At 47.3% G+C, this 19,774-nt stretch overlaps 1 protein-coding gene across 1 annotated transcript in view; it reads right to left on the minus strand.

Moving 5' to 3' along the window:
* PRKAA1 (protein kinase AMP-activated catalytic subunit alpha 1) overlaps positions 1-16,006 on the minus strand; it is a 31,183-nt gene extending 15,177 nt beyond the window's left edge. The window contains exons 1-3 of the mRNA XM_088455242.1: positions 15,797-16,006; positions 3,867-4,008; positions 946-1,039 (exon numbers count right to left, since the gene is read on the minus strand). Of these exons, the coding sequence (XP_088311368.1) occupies positions 946-1,039; positions 3,867-4,008; positions 15,797-15,923 (363 nt within the window). The 5' untranslated portion in view covers positions 15,924-16,006. The remainder of the gene's footprint in view (positions 1-945; positions 1,040-3,866; positions 4,009-15,796) is intronic.
* Positions 16,007-19,774: the final 3,768 nt, after the last annotated feature.

Genomic DNA, 19,774 nt, shown 5'->3' on the forward strand with positions numbered 1-19,774 from the left:
ATGGTGAAAATCTGAAACACTTATTTAAGATTGTTGCAGGAGAGAACACTACGATGAAATAAGCCTACAGCATTAGGAAGGCAGAACAGACTTGTGGAACGTTTCATCTTGTGTCAGCACCATTGATCTGTTTTAAAGAATAGTACTTTGACCATACAAAGATCAAGCTTATTTTAGGACATTAAAGGGACCATACAGTCTGTTTTACATGAAAGCATATGGTGCCACAATTTCAACTCCTATCCCTAAGCATTTCCGCATTATTACAAAGCAGGTGGGCTAGGTGAAGAATCTGTACAAAGTAAATGGCCTCCAACACAGATGGCAGAATCTTAAAGGAGAGATAAGTGCTTTGCACACTGTACAAGAGTATATACAGAATATGGTAACACACAGGATAGAGAGCTGGATTAGGCACTAGTGCCACAAGCTGGCACTGGAGGATGTTTAGAGTGGCACCTGCTTGCTCAATACCTCCTCACTCTGCTACTCCACTTCCTTCCCACAGAGATCTCTTCTATACCCTCTCCAAACTTGAGAAACCAAGCGTGGCCTACATACCCAGCGAAGCCTGGGCCTCTGGTGAATGAACTCTGCCACAGTTAATCCTGCTCAGTGTGAAATGACACTACAAAGCTCTGAAGCAGGTCTTCATCTCAAGACTACAAATCTAACAGAATCCAACTTAATAAAAAAAAACCAGAAAGGACAGGGAAGACACTACCATTCTCAGTACCCATATCAGTTACGTTTGTAAAGGTTGGTATGTGTTGCAATGGCGGTAGGTACGCCAGAATTTATTTTGCCTTCTAATGCTGAAAGTCTGGTGACCGTAGAGAAAAATGATGCCTACTCCTGGGAAAGAGGATATGGTCAATTTTAGCAGCCTAAAAAGAAATGTATCCCAACAAAGCTAAAATGTACCAAGTAAAGCCAAGTGCTTACCTTTCCATTTTTACATATGTAATCGAAGAGTTCCCCGCCAGCGACATGCTCCATTACCATGAAGATGTCCGTGGGTGTGCTGATCACCTGGTACCTGAGGAGGATAGGTGTGTAAGACTACTACACAAGTACACCTTATTTCTATTAATACAAGCAGCTGATAACATTTCATGGATCTAAGGCTCCCTCCTTACCATTTCTAGAATAGGAAGTGGATGCGATAACTGTGCTCATGCTGCTCCATGTGTAAGCAATTTATTTTTATTAAAAGCAAAAATCTGTAGTTTTGTGAAAAATTCACTAATTTTAATTTCTATCTTGAATAATACATAACAGTTAAAAAAAAAAATTGCTGTTAAGGTCAGGATTTAATCAGCCACGCTCTTACCGCACGAGGAAAAGGGTTGTAGCCTTGGGTTTTTACACCAGCAGCTATTCAATTACTGTGACTAATGTGAATTAACCCATAGATGCCCTGAACAATTCACTATTATTAAATTCTATTTATAGGGCGCCACAAGTGGTCCGCAGCGCCGTACATACAGTAAAGGGCACACAGAACATTACATTACAATAACCAACATATAAACAGAACACAAGTAGCAACAATTGTCCATACACAGTAAAGCTCTGAAGGTGAAGGCTGTCATAGAAGTGCTTGAGCACTGGGGAGCTGGACCCTGCTCCTAGGAGCTTACAATCTAGGGGAGACGGACAGATGGCATGAGGCATGAGTGTCTATAGTGCAGGAAGCAAGCAAGGTAGAGATGGTTGAGGTGGGACGGACAGAGACCTGGTAACTTGATTATGTGGTGGAAGGTTATGGAGCACTGATGTGAATGGCCAAATATTCTCTGTAAAGCGCTGCGGAACGTGTGTGCGCTATATAACGGTAATAAACAAACTATGGGTTAATTTGTTCACAGCAGCTGCAATAATGGCAAAAAGCCCTGCAATTCAGATTTCTTTTCGAGCCTCCGGTGAACAGGGACCCGCGTTCATTGCAGCTTGCAACTAAATAGCTCCAGGAACAGCAAGGTGGATAATCCTCAGAGAGGATAATGAATTTGGCCCCAAGTCTCCAAGACTCGTATGACCCAATATATTTACTATAAAAGCAAAAAGGGATCATTTCCAATAATCAGCTCAGTTGTAAAATCATCATCAGTCCATTTTATCCAATTAGCTTAAATTCAGTGTATTAAGGCCCCAACAGTGCGCAAACCCGAAACATTGGATACGGATTCATCCGACCTTAGTCCAGACAGACAATAAATCCGGTTAAATGATGACAGACTCCAACTATGTATGTTGCCACCATCCGACTGAGCTAAAAGAGCCTGACGCATCTGGGTGCCCGGCCCTACATAGGGCACATTGTTCCGGTTTGGCACGTAGGCTCTTCTCAATCAGCATATGCTTCACCACCTTAAGGACCAGTCATTTAATTTCCCCAGACCAAGCACAGTATTTCCCCAGACCAAGCACAGTATTTCCCCAGACCAAGCACAGTATTTCCCCAGACCAAGCACAGCATTTCCCCAGACCAAGCACAGCATTTCCCCAGACCATGCACAGTATTTCCCCAGACCATGCACAGTATTTCCCCAGACCATGCACAGTATTTCCCCAGACCATGCACAGTATTTCCCCAGACCATGCACAGTATTTCCCCAGACCATGCACAGTATTTCCCCAGACCATGCACAGTATTTCCCCAGACCATGCACAGTATTTCCCCAGACCATGCACAGTATTTCCCCAGACCATGCACAGTATTTCCCCAGACCATGCACAGTATTTCCCCAGACCATGCACAGTATTTCCCCAGACCATGCACAGTATTTCCCCAGACCATGCACAGTATTTCCCCAGACCATGCACAGTATTTCCCCAGACCATGCACAGTATTTCCCCAGACCATGCACAGTATTTCCCCAGACCATGCACAGTATTTCCCCAGACCATGCACAGTATTTCCCCAGACCATGCACAGTATTTACCCAGACCATGCACAGTATTTCCCCAGACCATGCACAGTATTTACCCAGACCATGCACAGTATTTACCCAGACCATGCACAGTATTTACCCAGACCATGCACAGTATTTACCCAGACCATGCACGGCAACCAACATGCAGCAAGTTGTAGATTTTTATCAAAAATTCAAGTCAAATTACCGTTTCCCCCCAATAATCTCATCGCCTTCCAGCGTAACAGATCATGGTCATTGTGCTCGTTATAGTAAAAGACTGCAAGGCTGACATGAACTCTTTCTGCACCGCTGCTTTTCTGCCATTTCCATAGAGCTTTATAGAACATCCCGCAGAGACTGAAGACTGATCACACAAGGTAGTGATGCAAACCCCCTGCAATCACTGTTACAACAGACTGTGGAGCAATAGCCAGCAGTGGTTTGTGCTAGATTAGCCATTATATTGAGCAATAGTCATTCTGACAATCAAGTCACTTTGATCAACCAGAAAGTATTTGGGGACAAACTGCTTAGAATGCTTGCAGCCAAGCTACTTTTACATTTGAATTTACTCACAGCCTGTCTATACAGTTCATGTAGATTCTAAAGCTGGGTACACACTTACAGACTGGTGTACCCTGCAATGTGACGACTGTCCGGTACACATTACACCATCCGATGCCCGGTCGTCCAATCTGTCTGGCACCGGCTCCATTCATTTGCCTGGCGTCAGCAGCTGGGTCGTTCTGTTGGCCCTACATGCAGGCCAATGGAATGACCCCGATGGACGTCTGCGGGAGCACGCAGGGTCGTCCATAGTGGGTACACATTAGCGGATGTGGACGATAGGTCGGCCCGATCCGCTAAAGCCATACAGATACTTACTAGGCGATGAAAGTCTTTAAAGACTACAATTCCCATGGCGAAACATATGCAAATGCTTACAACTTAATTATATGAGGATGTCTGAAGAGTTTCAGATTCTGAATCTCCCTGCGAATCTTCCCCACCACATCAAGGCTTCGAATCTTCTGTCTGTTCAGTATCTTCACAGCAACCTTGTGCCCGGTTAGTTCATGCTTGCCAACTATAAAATGACAAAGATATATATACACATCTATATTAAATAAATCAAACCCTTCGGAAGAACATGAGATGTGAGCTTGCATGTACTTGATCACGTATGCTAGAACGTATATAAACATAGATAAAAACCAGCAAGAATGTATGTCATAACATTATCTGATAAAGCAAACTGCATCACACAAAGCAGACAGCAAGCACATTGCACAGATTTCCAGGCTGCAATCTGTGCAGATATAATAAGCCTTTAGCTTGGACGCTGTAGATAAGCCCTGCTAATCAGACAAGTCTTCAATGTATAAGCCACAGAGTTAATTAGCAAGTTATTGGTTACACTAATCTGTTTAATCAGTGTTAAGTGGAACACTACACAGGAGATAGATATACACACACAGGATCAATGACTTAGAACAGAGTTGTTTCAGCTAAGGAGCATCATGACCAAAATATGAAAAAATTACATTTAAAACCCACAGTCTTTGCTAAACCAGTCCCTTTAAAGTAGCGCTGGAAACTTATAAGTACTGTAATTAATACAGTATCGGTACACATTGTGATACAGGAAATCAGCGTTTTATCCATCAAAGGGCTCGATTCTATTCTGCGCAAAGTGAATAGCGCCGGGAAACAGCTCCCGGAACTATTCAATACACCGTGCAGCTAACCCCGACTAAGGGTTTCTCTCACACCCCTCCGAGCAGAAATCCGACAAAAGTCCCGGCACGAGGCTGTGTTCTGCCCATCGCGCCTGGGAAACAGCAGCCGGGAAGTTAGGTCAGGGAATGCCCGTTCCCGCTCCTTAAACAGGGTGTTTAGTCGCAAGAACGGGTATTCTCCGACTAAACACCGTGCACAATTGAATAGCTCCGGGAGCTATCTCCCGGCGCTATATACACCGCGGGCAATTGAATCGAGCCCAATGTGATTTACACGTTTTCAGCCACAGCTCCTTAGGGCAGGATAAAAGGCACGTACAGACACATCACATACATATAAATAACTATATAGATTACAATTTTCTCAAAAGCAGGTATCAATCTAAAACGTTGAAGGAGGAAGTAAATGGGACCCCCTCCACTGCTACCAGATCGCCGCCACAGCTCGTGACCTTTGGCCTTTTCGCGGCGCAGGCTTAGAATAGGTTTTAATCTAGTATTTGGGTGGGATGCTCAGACGCAAACATTTTTAATATGGGTTGTAGGTGCCACAAGATGAACGCGACAAGAAGTGGTAATAAAAGCAAACACATTAAAGCACAATACAATGCACAAAGTAAATCACAGGAGTACAAAGCATAAACACTGAAGTAAAACTAAATACAGGTACTGACCAATAAAGGTGCATATCCACATAGCGATTTTAACAGGCGATTGTATGATAACGTCGTCATCGTTCAATCGCTTGAAAATCGCGCATGTATTGGGCACATTTAGGTCGGAAACGACCAGCGATGCGCGTGCCCATAATCGTATTTGTCGTAATCGTGCTCTTGTTTCTCCGTCTTGTAGTGGATACGCATCTTGCGGGTAAGGTACATTTTGTTGACAATCAGCATGTCGATGAAATGTCCACATGCTAACAAAGTCAATAATTGGCGGTGTGGCTGTTCCGGCGTTATGTCCCTATTCTTAATCTGGCAGCTTCGGCTAACGCTGCAAAACTGTGGTTGCGGGTATATGTCCCTATCCCTAATGTCGACATTTAATCATAACCAACATTATAAGTGCCGACAGTGTAACTGTTTACGTGCTGACGGCTCACAAGTACATAAGACCCGATTCACAACAAATCGCTATTGCGAATACGCACAGAGGTCTGCCACGAAAATATGCCAATGACTGCAATCGCAATTCTGAACATTGGTCCCTCACGCAGAATTACAGCAGGTCTACCTTACAGTGAGTACACAAGCTGCGTATGCCGTCACTGTGGATAATTTATGCACGCTCATGCAACGGCATTCAAACTGAAAGGCACGCCTGCTTTTCTCCAACCACTCCCCCATCACCACCCCCAAACGCTGACCTCCCATCACTCACTCTGCGATGGCTTTCTTTCTGTGCGTGTGATCGCAGGGCAATGGCAATGCTAACTCACGCACACTGCAACGCATATGCAGTACGCACCATTGGTCGATCTGCGTACACGGTTGCACTTGCGATCCATGATGAATCAGGCCCATAGCCTGCCAAAAATATTCCTGTAGCCTAGTATGAAACAAAAGCAAAATTCCAGTGTGCTTATGTGTATGCTATCCTGTGTAGATAGCAGCTGACAAAGGATGTCCTAACACCCTTAAAAACAGACAAATACACTAGTTTGTGTCTGCGTTTAGATCAACACAATTATATCCCAAAGGCTGTAATTCATAAACCAATACATAATAAAAAAAACAATGAATGACCGCAAATACATTCAAAACATCACAAATAGAAGTGATAATTTGATACGTTATAACAATATAATTATTAAGTTGCCAGTCAGTAATTAAAGATAAGTAACTAATATGTATCTAAAAAATACAATCCATCAGATAACTCAAATCAAGGTAATTAACTTACACTCAGATGACAATTGCAGCACAAGCATGACAAATTAAAAAGGGAACTTGTCCTGAAAACAAAATCTATTTGCACTGTAAAGAGGAATGAGATTCCGGGAATGAGGAATAAAATAACAAACAGCATTATCCTGCAAGCCTGGCACTACAGCAAGAACGTCTTCCAAACCTTCTGCCACCATGGATTAGAAGGCCTTTTAAGTCTTGGTTAATCTGTTCAGAGTGCACAGCTTCACAATGGTCCTGACGAGATACTTATGGGAAGAATACACCTATTTTAGTATTGGGCTATAGTGCACATCTTAGAGAAAAACAGTGCTGTCCTATGGCAGAGCTAGTGGAGCCTCAGTATTTCTAGTGATACACCTGCTGGTCAATAGCCATGCCCACATTCTGCACTACTCGATATCAGTGATCTGAACAGTTTAAGTCAACTAAATCAATGTCCAAAATAAGGGTCCTAACTTTCAGAACTTTAGGAATCAAAAAAATGCAACCAACAAATTATTTCTGTTACACTGGCCGCAGGAACCGCTGACACCAACATCACAACATGTTGGGCAAATATAAATGCCCGCCCAGTTGTGATGTCTGGTCAGACATATCAAGAAGCAGATTGGTGTTTATGCTTACCAAATAGGTCGAGCTGGCTGATGGTTGCTCAGGTGTGTACCCAGCATAAAAGGCATCAATATCTTACAAGACTCAAGACTAGGTTAATTCAGTTAGAAGCAATCTTATGTTGCATGTTCCAGCACAATGTACGGACCATGTGCCGTGCACGCAAATCTTCCTGCACAACTATACGGGGCTGCGTGGTAACATGGAACGATGTAGGGTGACATTGCCAGCATTCAAATGCCGTCACAAAACTGAAGCAGCCGGTGCCTGAAGTGTCAGTTATAGCATACTAGCTGGGATACTCAGCGCTGCCCAGGTTAAAGACTGGACCCCGAAGTACACTTGCAGCCTTTATTTGTTTACATTGCCCTCACCTATAACCCCATTCCATTGATCATAAAAAGGACCTCACTGTTTTGGATTTAATATGAACTTGCATGAGTCATCAAGTTTGTTCAGACTGAGGTTAAACTGATCCTTTTGTAGTTTTTTCACAGGTCTTTGGCAAACTGTCAATTTCCACTGGAGCCAGCCCTGGAACCTGTGTCATTTAAGAGTGTCCCCATTTTTAGTGATTATGTAACAGTGTGTGGCCCTGACTAAGTTCAAACCTAGGCAAAAACCTAATCCTTGGCTCCGCCATGCCAAATTTGGCGGAGCCATGTCCAAACCTCTGGCCACGCATAAAGGACAAAAAGACGGACAGACACGCTTTTTCGCTTATTATATAGGTAAACCGACCTCACAAAACATTTATCCATATAGCTCCCAAGCATTAACTTAAGAAACACAGAAACCACATATAAAAGAGGAGATGTATGAAGGGGTGGCAACGATCTGTACCCACTTCACCCATTTTCCTGGTGAAGCAGATCCATAAACTGCCTGCATGTATTAAAAATTATTTTGCCAAAGAAAGTGTGTGTTAATTCACCTGTCTGGCGAATTGTACTCTACCTCTGTTATGTGACCGATACTTACATACATTCTGCAAATGCGCCGGTCATTTTCTCCCAACAGCACCCAGTGCTTTGTTAAAAAAAAAAAAAAAGTTTTTTTGTATGCACAATCCCTGGCTGCCACTCTACCCTCTTGTGCTTCTCCTTACTCTACCTTCATCTACGTCTTACTCTCTACCAGGGCACCTAACACTTGGTTGCTTTGCATTGTTGCTTATCTGGCTGTTATGGTCGCGAATGTAGCAATGTATATTATCCATGTCCTGTAATGTATTGTACTGTAAGTCACTGTAAATCAATCTGTTTATGTACTTTGTAAGGCACTGCGGAACACTTGTGGCGCCATATAAATAAACGATAATTATATCTGCTAATGGATAGGCCCTGAACGATGACAGTTGCGCACTCCCGCGGCCGTTAAATCGCATCTATCATCTCTACAACATGTTGGTCAATTATCACATATAGCTGTACGATATTAGCAATATCGTGCAGTTTATATGCGGTAAACGACAAAAGATATCAGCAGCAGCTGCAGAGAAAAAAAATCCACTCCCTGAAAGGTGTCATGTGATATCGTTCATCGTTCGCCAAATATCTGTCATGTACATGACCGATATCGTTCGGCACAGCCACCTGAATTTTCAAGGGATATCTTATCTTTCATCTGCTAATGGATAGGCCCCTTAAGCTGTTTCAGCGGGACACCGCGCCCTGCCCTATTTCTAAAGGGCAGAAAGCACCCTGCCCTCCAGCACAGCGCCCCACTGAAACAGCCTGCGGGTTCTGTCCCCTCACCGTGAACCGCGGTGTCTCGTGGGTGGGGAAAACAGCTAGTGGTCAGCGCCTGTGAATGGCTGCCGTCCGGCATCCATTCAGTGACCACAGCGCTTGGAGGCTACCTGGCATGTCCGTAAGTGCCAAACACGCCCCCAAGAGTGACGAAAAGGGGTCCTAAAGACTTGCCACTTTCCTTGGCCACATCCCCTTTTAAGGCACACAGGCATTTGGTGTGCGCAGAAATGCCCCATCTCTAGGTCTAACACCTACAGTGAACACTGCTTAACATGCGCAGTTACCAAAGTTACTGGTAAGGCCACATCATACATCCCCCCCCCTCCCCCCCCAGTTATATACTATACAGACATCAATGAGACCAAGTTATTGCTTTAAAAGTCTGTCAACAATATTTGCAGATACAATATTATATATAATTATGCAATAACAATCTTTCCCAACAAACCAGCCTCACCAATGCATTATACAGTGGTGATTATTATAGACTTGGAAACCCAACTTAAACATGAAATCTGACTGTAAAACGCACTTCCACTGTCGTTCAACGTCACACTCAAAATAAAATCAAAAGATTCTATTTTAAGGTTCAGAAGTTTGTGAAATCTTTAGGCTTAGTGGAGTAACCCCACAAATTGGATTAGTCTTAATATAAGACAATTAATCTGTCCAACCAATTCACCATGAACACGTTCTTTTGCTGCTCAGATAAATATACAACTCAGATATTTAGTGTTCCCTCTAGCTCCGGCGGAAGGCAGGGCGCCGGAGCTAGAGAGGGCATCCCTGTGCGCGCGCCGAAGGCGCGTGCCTCCGAGAAGGGGGCTTGGCCATCGAAAAAGGGGGCGTGTCTATAAGACGCGTCCCCTTTTCGTCACTCTTGGGGGCGTGCCCGGCACTTACGGGCACGCTGGGCAGCCCCCAAGCCCTGCGGACAGGGAGAATAGATGCCGGGCGCATGCGCCCGGCGTCTATTCTCCGACGGTGACTGGGTCACCGCATGTTTCTCCACCCGCGGGACACTGCGTCCCGCGGGTGAGAACGGCTCCCGCAGGCTGTGAGGGCAGGGCGCTTTTAGCCCTCCTCCTGGAGGGCAGGGTGCTTTTTGCCCTCCAGAAGGAGGGCAGGGCGCCGCGCCCCGCTAAAACAGCCTAGCGGGAACGCTAGATATTCCTATTCAATAACAGCAAAGTTCATGCTTGCAATTTCTAGGATGCACAGGGAGAGATATAGCAGACAAATGGTTTCCAATAAACTGCAATAGTACTTGGCACTTGGGAGGGAGACTTTCAGAACTCCAGAGGCCGTACGTAAGTGGGGTAAATGCAGATTTAACCTCTTAAAAGTCCACAAGAGCGGACAAAGGGCCTGATTCAGACGCGCTCGCAAGCGGGACTATGGCCGGGCAGTGTGCACTGCGCGTGCCCCGTAGCGAGTGAATTTTCACTTGCTACGGGCCTCACTACAAGACGGGGCGGCTGTCGATTGTGATCGACAGCTCACCCCGTTTTGTAGGCGTGCTGGGGGGTGGCTGGACAAACGGAGGCGTTCCTGAAGGAACGCCTGCCGTTTGTGGGTGGCCCTACTGTGCAGGAAGTTCAATGGGGTTTGCGGTGAACAAGACCCTACCACAAGCCCGAGGGTCACCATAATCGCAACCATTGCCAGGCCGCCCGCTAAGGCTGTGGGTGGTCACCTACAGCTTAGCAAGCGGCCTGGAGGCCGGTGAAAAAAAAAAAAAAACGTCCCGCCCTGATTCAGAGCGAGCGTCTCTGAATCAAGGCCAAAGCCTTTAATTCCCTATATCTCAGTTGAGTGTGAAAAAAAAATAAAAATCAATTTTTAAAATCCTACCAGCCATTAAGAGTGCTCTTCCACAACCCAATTCTATCATGATAGAAGATTACTGTACACTGGCTAGAGTGCCAACATTTCAAACCTTATTTTATTGATCCGTGGCAGCCACATTTAAAGCAATGTATCCATGAAGAAAATATACCAATCTCCAATATAAATGAAGTCAAAATGACACCAGCATCTTATTTAAATAAAGGCTGGGGCATTTTCAACAATGGTAATAAGTACTGTTTTAGGCCATGCCACGGTGCCTGGATGTGAACGTATTGGACAATTACAATGGTCATGGCACTGCAAGTTTTCCTGCACACCTCCACGAGGTGAGGCAAACATTCCATGTAGATGGATGCGGTTTGCAATGCCAGAATGTCAAAACGCGCCCGTCTCCAAGAATGCAATTCCTTCCTGGTCAAAAGCGGCCCATACACAGTGCGATAAATCAGCCGATCCGACAGATTGGTACGATCTGGCTGCTATATCGCACAGTGTATGGGCATGATGTCGGACCAAGCACGCATCCGTGGTGTCGTACATTGCACCCCCAGATCTTACTGCAGGTTCAGGCGATAAGGGGATGCGATGTGCGATCCCATGCAGCGCTATGTGTGCAGAGGGGGGAGCCGGCATATTGGGCGGTCGGCCACCCGATCTCATCGTGTGGGGGGACCACCCGATATGTCGGACGCTGCGTCGAGCGGTGCCTATCGCACCGTGTATGGGCCGCTAAACACTACAATAAAGATCATAGTCAGATCGTACTATTAATGTTAGATTTTTAAAATCTAAATTTTATTGCAACAGATATATCACAGGCATCAAGACTATTTAAGGACTGAACAGAAAATTTAGTAATGTAGTGTTCACTCTAGGTCCAGCGCCGGACCTAGAAAGTGGCACTTCTGTGCACAACCAGGTGGCATGGCCACGAGAAAAGGGGGTTGTGTCTTTAAGACACACCCCCTTTTCATCACTCTTGGGGGCAACCCCGGAACTTACAGACATGCCAGACTGCCCCCAAGTTCTCCTGTCTCTGAATAGATGAGTGATCGCTGCACTGCTGTTTATCCCACCCTCGGGAAACACTGCGGCCCACGGGTGGCAAAGGCAGGTTGTTTTAACTGGGCGATGCCAAATGGGCAGAGCGCATTCTGCCCTTTTGAAATTGGGCAGGGTGCGGCGCCCCACTAAAACGGCCTAGCAGGAACACTATGTCTGCAGCCCTTATGAGTTTGAAAAGTTGCCAAGTAGGTGTTTAAGAGGTAGCTAAAGTAATGTTATGGGTTTTTTTTTTTAAAAATGTACAGGAACACTGCTTTACTTATTCATTCAGAACCACCTTGTCAGTAACGTGTGTTGTGTCCTCTAAGGGGAGCGGGCTCAAGGTGAACCACACACTGATTAATGACTGGTTTGACTGTGAATCTGCCATAAAATGTTATTACACTAAGCAGTGATTAATGACGAGCTTGGGCTGACAAAGTGTTTATTCTTTAAACTGTGTAAATTGTTGCAAACCAGCTACAGTGTGCACAGCACAAACTTTAAATGTGGTTTTCCTGACGCACAATTCTGAATAAAATGTTTGAAGCTTAAGCTTACAGGTTAGATGTAGAACAGGCGTTTGCAGCTTTGAAGGCACGTAAGGCCATTATTTGGAGTTAATATGTAACATACAAGAGTTTATTACCAAGATAATATTACCTATAGTATTTAGAAGTCTGGCATGTAACACGTAATATTTCTAGTACAAACCCAATTTTAAACCTCAACAAAAGAAAGCTAGTATAAAATATTCATGTCTACTTATCGTATTTGTTAGGTGCCACAAGATGTAAACCACAACATAAAAGCCAATAAGTACACCAATATCAAAACCAATAAATACACAAAGCAACCAATTAGTTTCTGGCAAGCATTTATCAAGTACAGTCTATTAAATCATAGCAAAAAGCTGATTGGTTGCTATAAGCAACCTCTCCATTCTTTAGAAGGTAGCTCACCCTAAATCACTCTGCAGTGTTTTCATGATGGGAGAGCCCAGGATTTTTATTACATCGCCAAGCTTGCATAGTGCGGTGGTGCCAGCCAGCAGGGGGCGCCCTGGGCAATGGAGGTAATCACTGTACGGGGCTGTTGGGAAACGCAGTAGGCCCGCAACTAGCATCGCGGCACAAGTTTAGTCGGCTTTCTGCTTGCACCTCAGGAGGTGAGCAGAAATCCTCTAGTCGCAGGGGGATAAAGAGCAGCAGGTGGACTGGCAATTATTGGGATAACTTTTTTAGGCTTGGATGAGATATACTGTGACATTAATGCAATTTTGCATTTCTTAGATTTCGCATCAGATGGTCAAAAATTATTTAGCATCTTAATACCCCCAGAATAGGCTAAATATTAAAGTACAGTAATGGTTTTATATTTTCAAAGCCCCCAAGTGAGCAATCCAAAAATAACTGAACATACATAAGCATTTCAAACAAACAATTTAGCACGTGGCAAGCTTGTGTGAGCCCCCAATCTCCCCGGGGACAAAATGGAGCCAGCGCAGACGATTGCGTTCTCCCCAGGATCAAACAGGTGCTCCATTCAGCTTTTCTTACATGCCACCTGGCGCTATCCTGCTCCAGGGGTCTGATGGCCAACATCAGTGTTGCGCTGTACTTACGTTACTGTGACAGGCTCAGTTCTTGGTGTACATGGCAATATATGTGACAACCAATCCACAACTAGTCACCTATCAAACCAGAGAGTCACATCATTTGAATCAATTTCTGTAAAGATGGGCACACACTGGAACGATGTCCGGCCGATATGCCGCTTCGTACAGACATATCGCCTACATCACTCAGTGTGCACGCATGTTTGCACGCTCCCGCGGTCACCGGCACAGTCACCAGGTTTGATTCGCTGCACATCAAACCTAGCGATATCGCTAGCGGCCAGTGCACTGTTAATGAATGATGTACCATGATCGTTTATTAAAGCCGCCCAGTGTGGACGTACAATGTGTACCTAGCTTAAATCACACTAGGCGAATGAGACACCAATACCCAAAATGACCCAACTGCAATAGAGTTCTGCTGTTTACTCATACCTGAATAATAAAACAACAGATAGAAGAACTCTGCACTAATCAGTATTCCTTCAAACAGCTTTAAAAACTTAACCCCTCCAAGTCACACTATAGAACCAAAGGCTGCCACAGACCCAAACCCCCTCCACAATCCCCCCACACACACACACACCTGCAATCATCGCTACTATTATACCCCTTACCGGCAGTGTAGGCTGTGATGACTGCTTCCAATCAACCTAGAAGTGCAGCGCTGTAGATGCTACTAGCTGACCTGTTCCAACGTGGCTGCTGATGGGATCTTGCGGCTGCAGCTGCTGTAAACCCGCAGGCACTGACAGAGCGGCTACTCTTGATGTTGTTTTAGTCGGCGGGTGCAGATAATGGTCAGAGCCGCTGGCAGCCTGCCAGTGTAGTAGCCACTGGTACCGCAAGCCACTGGTGCTGGCAACTGCCCAGTGGAAATGGGCAGGGGACAATGTTTTAGGGCAGTGTGGGGGGGAAGCAATCGGGAAGCCGACTGCCTATATACCGGCAAGGGTGCAATGCCGGGCGTCTAGGTGTAGACGCCCGCATTTGCCACGATCGTAGTGATGCCGGGCGCCGTGAGCGGACAGCCGCGTGTGTTTAGGGCTCCCGAGGGGGACTTAGGGTTTGGCTAGAGGGAGGGAGGGTTAGGCACCCCCGGGGGGGACTTAGGTTTAGGCACCCCCCCGGGGGACTTAGGAGTAGGTAGCGGGGAAGGGGGTGGTTAGGGTTAGGCACTTGGGGGGGAAGTTAGGGTTAGGCACCCCTAAGGAGGGTTAGGGGGGTTAGGTTAGTGGATACTTACCTACCCACGATCGGGATTTCCAGCGCTGTCGGGCTTCCGCTGCGTCGCACTCTGCCCCTATCGGGCTGCCGCTGACGGGAATCGGACGGCGGTATTTCATACCCATTCCGTGTGGGGGCCCCTGGATGACCGCCCCGTTCGCCCCCCTAAAATGCAGCCCTGCTGCAGCAGGTATATTTTTTAAAAAAATTAATTCAGCACTTTACAAATATCAAAATATACTAGTATCCATTTCAGAGGTCAAAGTGGGAATTTTGAAGGGATATGGAAATTTATTTAGTGAGCGCGACGAAGGCACTTTAAAACAGGGTGTGGCCACATGTCATGAGGGCGTGGCTATGTGTTATGAGGCATGTGGCATGCATCCATCCAAATGACCCAACTGCAATAAGAGCTCTGCTGTTTACTCATCCATACCTGAACATATCAGGAAAACTCGGCACTAATCAGTATTCCTTCAAACAGCTTTAAAAACGTAACCCCTCCAAGTCACACTATAGATCCAAATCACCCCTAAATACAACACTACACCCCAATAAACCAAACCCTTCCGGTGCTTATCTACAGATGGATCTCAAGGAAACCCATCCACATGTTTTTATATAGCGCAGACACATTCTGCAGCGCTTTACAGAGAATAGTCAATAAATCAGTCTCAGTAAATATAGATTGCAAGCTCCATTGCCCAAGTGGAGCTTGTAATCTACATTCCCTATCACATGCAGCCACACTAGTTTTCATTTGCCAGGAGCCAATTAAACCTACCAGAACCACCAAATAAAACACCCCACTATGCCCACGTTGTGCCATTACCCATGCCATTATCCCCCCCACCCCCTCCCCTTATACATACCAATAATTGCACCCCTGCCCCATTACGACACACCCCATTAAAGGTCCTCACCCCAAGAAAACTCTGCAGCCATTGTGGAACTGCAAGTACAAGGCTGCCAGACCGGACTGCGCCACACACCAGTGACCTCATGTGCCCACACACCCTCATACCCACTAGTGACATCCTCATACCCCGGCTCGCCGCCCCCATACCACTCAGGAGGGGGGCGGCCCGACACTGCCCCGTCCAGAGCCGCCACTTACTCTTTACTTTGCCGAAGGTGCCCACCCCAAGCGTGTCCCCCAGGATGTAGTGGCCGATCTTCATCCTCCCGTCATGATGCTTCTGTTTATCAGCCGCCATCTTCAACAAGGAACTGAGGCTGCGCATTGCGCGCTCCACAGGCGGCGACTAATGAGGCAGGGGGCGCGCACGCTGAGTGTCAGACTGCCGGGAGCGCGCACAAGAGGAGAAGGAGGCGGGCGGGCGGGGTCCTGGAGCGCGCACGTCATTTATCAGCCTCGGAGAGAAGCTGATTGGCTTGTGGCACCCAGTGGGCGTGGTTACACTATTGTCCTCTTGACACAAGTAAACAATCCCGGTCACAGTGCGAGTGAGTCAGTGCATGCAGCAGGCGGGATGAGGGGTCTGTCTGTCACTGTCACCGACCATGATGCTGGGGCAAGAGGCTAATGGCCTCAGTTATGTCATACCACTTCTATGCCAGTCCTCCCTCCATGCAGCTGTATATAATCACATTCACATTGCCCATATAAGGGCCGGTATTCAATCACAGGCAAAAAGCTGCAATCCGCGAAAAAAGATTTAGCCGATGAGCGGTTTACGCCTGTTTCCAAAATATCGCCCTATTCAATTCCAGGACGTTTTCGCCCACGCGAAAACGCCAGGCAAAACATACCTCCCAAGTGTTGCGCATTCAGCGGGACAGTCCCGATTTTCTGGGACTGTCCAGCTGTCCCACCCGCGGGCCGCAGTGCCCCGCGGTGGGGGGGAAGTTGGGGAGAGCACATACTGCTGCTCTGCAGAGCAGCGGGTGTACAGAAGGTGAACAGATGCCGTGCGCATCCAAGAGGCTACGCCCCTTCAAGTGAAGCCCCGCCCCATTTTCCAGCACGCGCAGCGTCCCTCTTCATGAAGAAGAAAAGTTGGGAGGTATGGGCAAAAGCAGGCGAGAAAGTTTCTCCATCCAAAGACAGGAGTAAAGAAGTGCAAAATCCATATTTTGTGATAAAAATGTTGGGACTTGGGGCCTGATTCAAAACCGCTCGCGAGCGCAGCGGGTCTATATTTGGCCACTGCGCACGCCGGAGCCGGCTCCGACGTGCACTTGTGCGAGACTCGGCTAGCGACGGGCGCTCCGTCGCTCCGGGTCTCGCAACAAAAGGGAGCGGCTGACGATTTTGAACGACAGCTCGCACGGTTTTGGAGGCGTGGCCGGGGGTGGCTTCACAAACGTAGGCGTTCCCAAGCAAACGCCTGCCGTTTGTGGGCGGCCCCACTGACATCACCAGTGATGTCAGTGGGAGAGCTTCCGGCTCTATTAGAGCCAGAAGCTCTCTGGGGCTTGCGGCCACGAGACACTATCACAAGGGTCTCGTCGCAAGTCCGATGGTCACGATGGTCTTGACCATCGCGACCATCATCCTGGCCACTCGCAATAGCTGTGGGTGGTCACCCACAGCTATGCGTGCGGCCAGGAAGCCGCTCCAAAAAAAAAAAAAACGCCCTGATTCAGAGCGTCCGGCTATGAATCAGGGCCTTGGTTCAGAACCCTTTGGACACCCCCTAATGACTAATTGGGCAAAAAAAAATTATCTTAATTCGAAAAAAAAAAAAAAAGACGGCATTTTTGGGGTGAAAATGCACAAAGTGTTTGAAAATTGTGTTAAAGTACTGGGATAGGTATTTTGGGGTGCTGTATGGATGGGACGTGTTTTTAGGATTGCAGGAGGCTGCAGCACAGGGCCGGATTAAGACTTGTGGGGGCCCCCACCAATAATATTGACCCCCCCAATAATATTAAAACAGACCCAAACCCCCTCCACAATCCCCCCCACACACACACACACCTGCAGTCACCGCTACTATTATATCCCTTACCGGCAGCGTAGGCTGTGATGACTGCTTCCAATCAACCTAGAAGCGCAGCGCTGTAGATGCTACTAGCTGACCTGTTCCAACGTGGCTACGCACTGCGGTAAGTGTGCTGATGGGATCTTGCGGCTGCAGCTGCTGTAAACCCGCCGGCACTGACAGAGCGGCTACTCTTGACGTTGTTTTAGCCGGCGGGTGCAGATAATGTTTAGAGCCGCTGGCAGCCTGTCACAGTGGTGTAGTAGCCACTGGTGCCGCAAGCCACTTTTGCTGGCAACTGCCCAGTGGAAATGGGCAGGGGACAATGTTTTAGGGCAGTGTGGGGCCCCCAATGTGTGGGGGCCCCTGGACGACCGCCCCGTTCGCCCCCCTATAATCCGGCCCTGCTGTGGCAGGTATATTTTTAAAAAAATTTTATTCAGCACTTTACAAATATCAAAATATACTAGTATCCATTTCAGAGGTCGAAGTGGGAATTTTGAAGGGGTATGGAAATGTATTTAGTGAGCACGCTGAAGGGCGTGGCCACATGTCACGAGGGCGTGGCTATGTGTTATGAGGGGTGTGGCATGCATCCATCTCTCACCCTTTGCACCTCTCACTACCTCCTTTCCCAAACCAGTATGATTATAGCAATCTACAGTATCCTAACGAGGACTGGTACACCCAGAGCTACAGAAAAATAAGATCCAGAAATGCAAAACAGTGCAGGTTATAATCATATACCTGCTATACCCTCAGCAGGAGAATGAGAGTATGAGGTGCCTGGGAGAACAGTTACCTGGAGGTCTCTGGGAGGAGTCCGCATAGTCTCCGCTGTTATGCGCCCAGGGATGTGGCATGGCTAAGGCAGGCTCCCGGTCTGTCCCCCACCTGTAGGCTGTGGTCCAGACAAAGCCGGATTAAGGGGGGGATGGCAAGTAACCCCGGCCCCCCCTCCTCACATGCGGCCCCCCTGGACCTGTAGGAAATATTCTGTTGATACCACAATCTAGCAGCTGCATTGTTGCCATCATGGGGCTAGTCACAGCACTGCTGCAGTGTGCTGCCGAATTTTACTCTTTGAATGTGGTCTGCCTGCACAGTGAGGAAGTTTTTACTCTCACCTCTCCTGACCAATACCCCGCCCCCTTTCCCCGTGAAGCCCCACCCCTTTCCCCGCTTAGCCCCGCCCCTTTCATTCATTACAATATGTCTGGAGTTTTCTTTTTCTAGTCTCCAGTCTCTCTCATGCAGACCTCCTCTCCATCAAGGCTAGATCCTCAGCCTGGCAAGGCAGCAGACACGGGGGAAGTGGAGGTAAAGACATACTTGCCGACAATCAGCTCCAGCCTTCCGGGAGGGAGCTGATTGTCGGCTAATAGCGGGGGCGGGGCCAACCATTGGGGGCGGAGCCGGGGGCGGGGGTGGCCATTTTGGGTCACACTGGGGGCGGAGCCGCACGATCGCATCATAGTGACTCCGCCCCCTCTTCACAATGCCGTGATTTTCGGCATTGTGAATCAGGGGGCGGGGCCACGATGACGCGATTCTGCGCGAATCGCGTCACCGGGCCCCCCGCTGCGTGGATTTCTGTTTTTTTTCAGGGGGGAGGTGGGGAGGGTGTCAGACTTCCGGGAGGCTTGCCTGCCTTTCCGGGGGGCCGGGAGCGGCACCCGAAAATCGGGAGGCTCCCGGCCAAATCGGGAGGGTAGGCAAGCCTGGGTAAAGATTGCAAGTCGGTGAGAGGAAGGAGTGTGATGCTCTGAAAGTTTGTACAGTGCTGCACCACTAGCACCAGGTTCAGGTGTGTTCGGATTGCTTCGGTGGCCGATTTCCCCTTCGCTAAGATAGGACACACCGTGACAGAGAGGCAAGCCTGTATTCCCCTTTTGCAGACACAGTGACCAGTCAGGAGGGAACGGTGCAACGCAATTTTATTGTAACCAAACAAAGATTAACAATTAACATAGGAAATGTTTACCATTCACAGATTGAATTAAATAAATTACACTTTTCAATGTCAAGGTATTTATTTATTACCTCCCCGTCCTCTGCCGGTGACCCCAGCTGGCAAGCAAGTGACACCAACAAGAACCACAATTCCTACAGAACTTTTAATTTATCTAAAACAAATGAGAGACCTA

Source organism: Taudactylus pleione, unplaced genomic scaffold (genome assembly GCF_031769625.1).
Source record: "Taudactylus pleione unplaced genomic scaffold, aTauple2 ptg000647l, whole genome shotgun sequence".
NCBI classification, from domain to species: domain Eukaryota; kingdom Metazoa; phylum Chordata; class Amphibia; order Anura; family Myobatrachidae; genus Taudactylus; species Taudactylus pleione.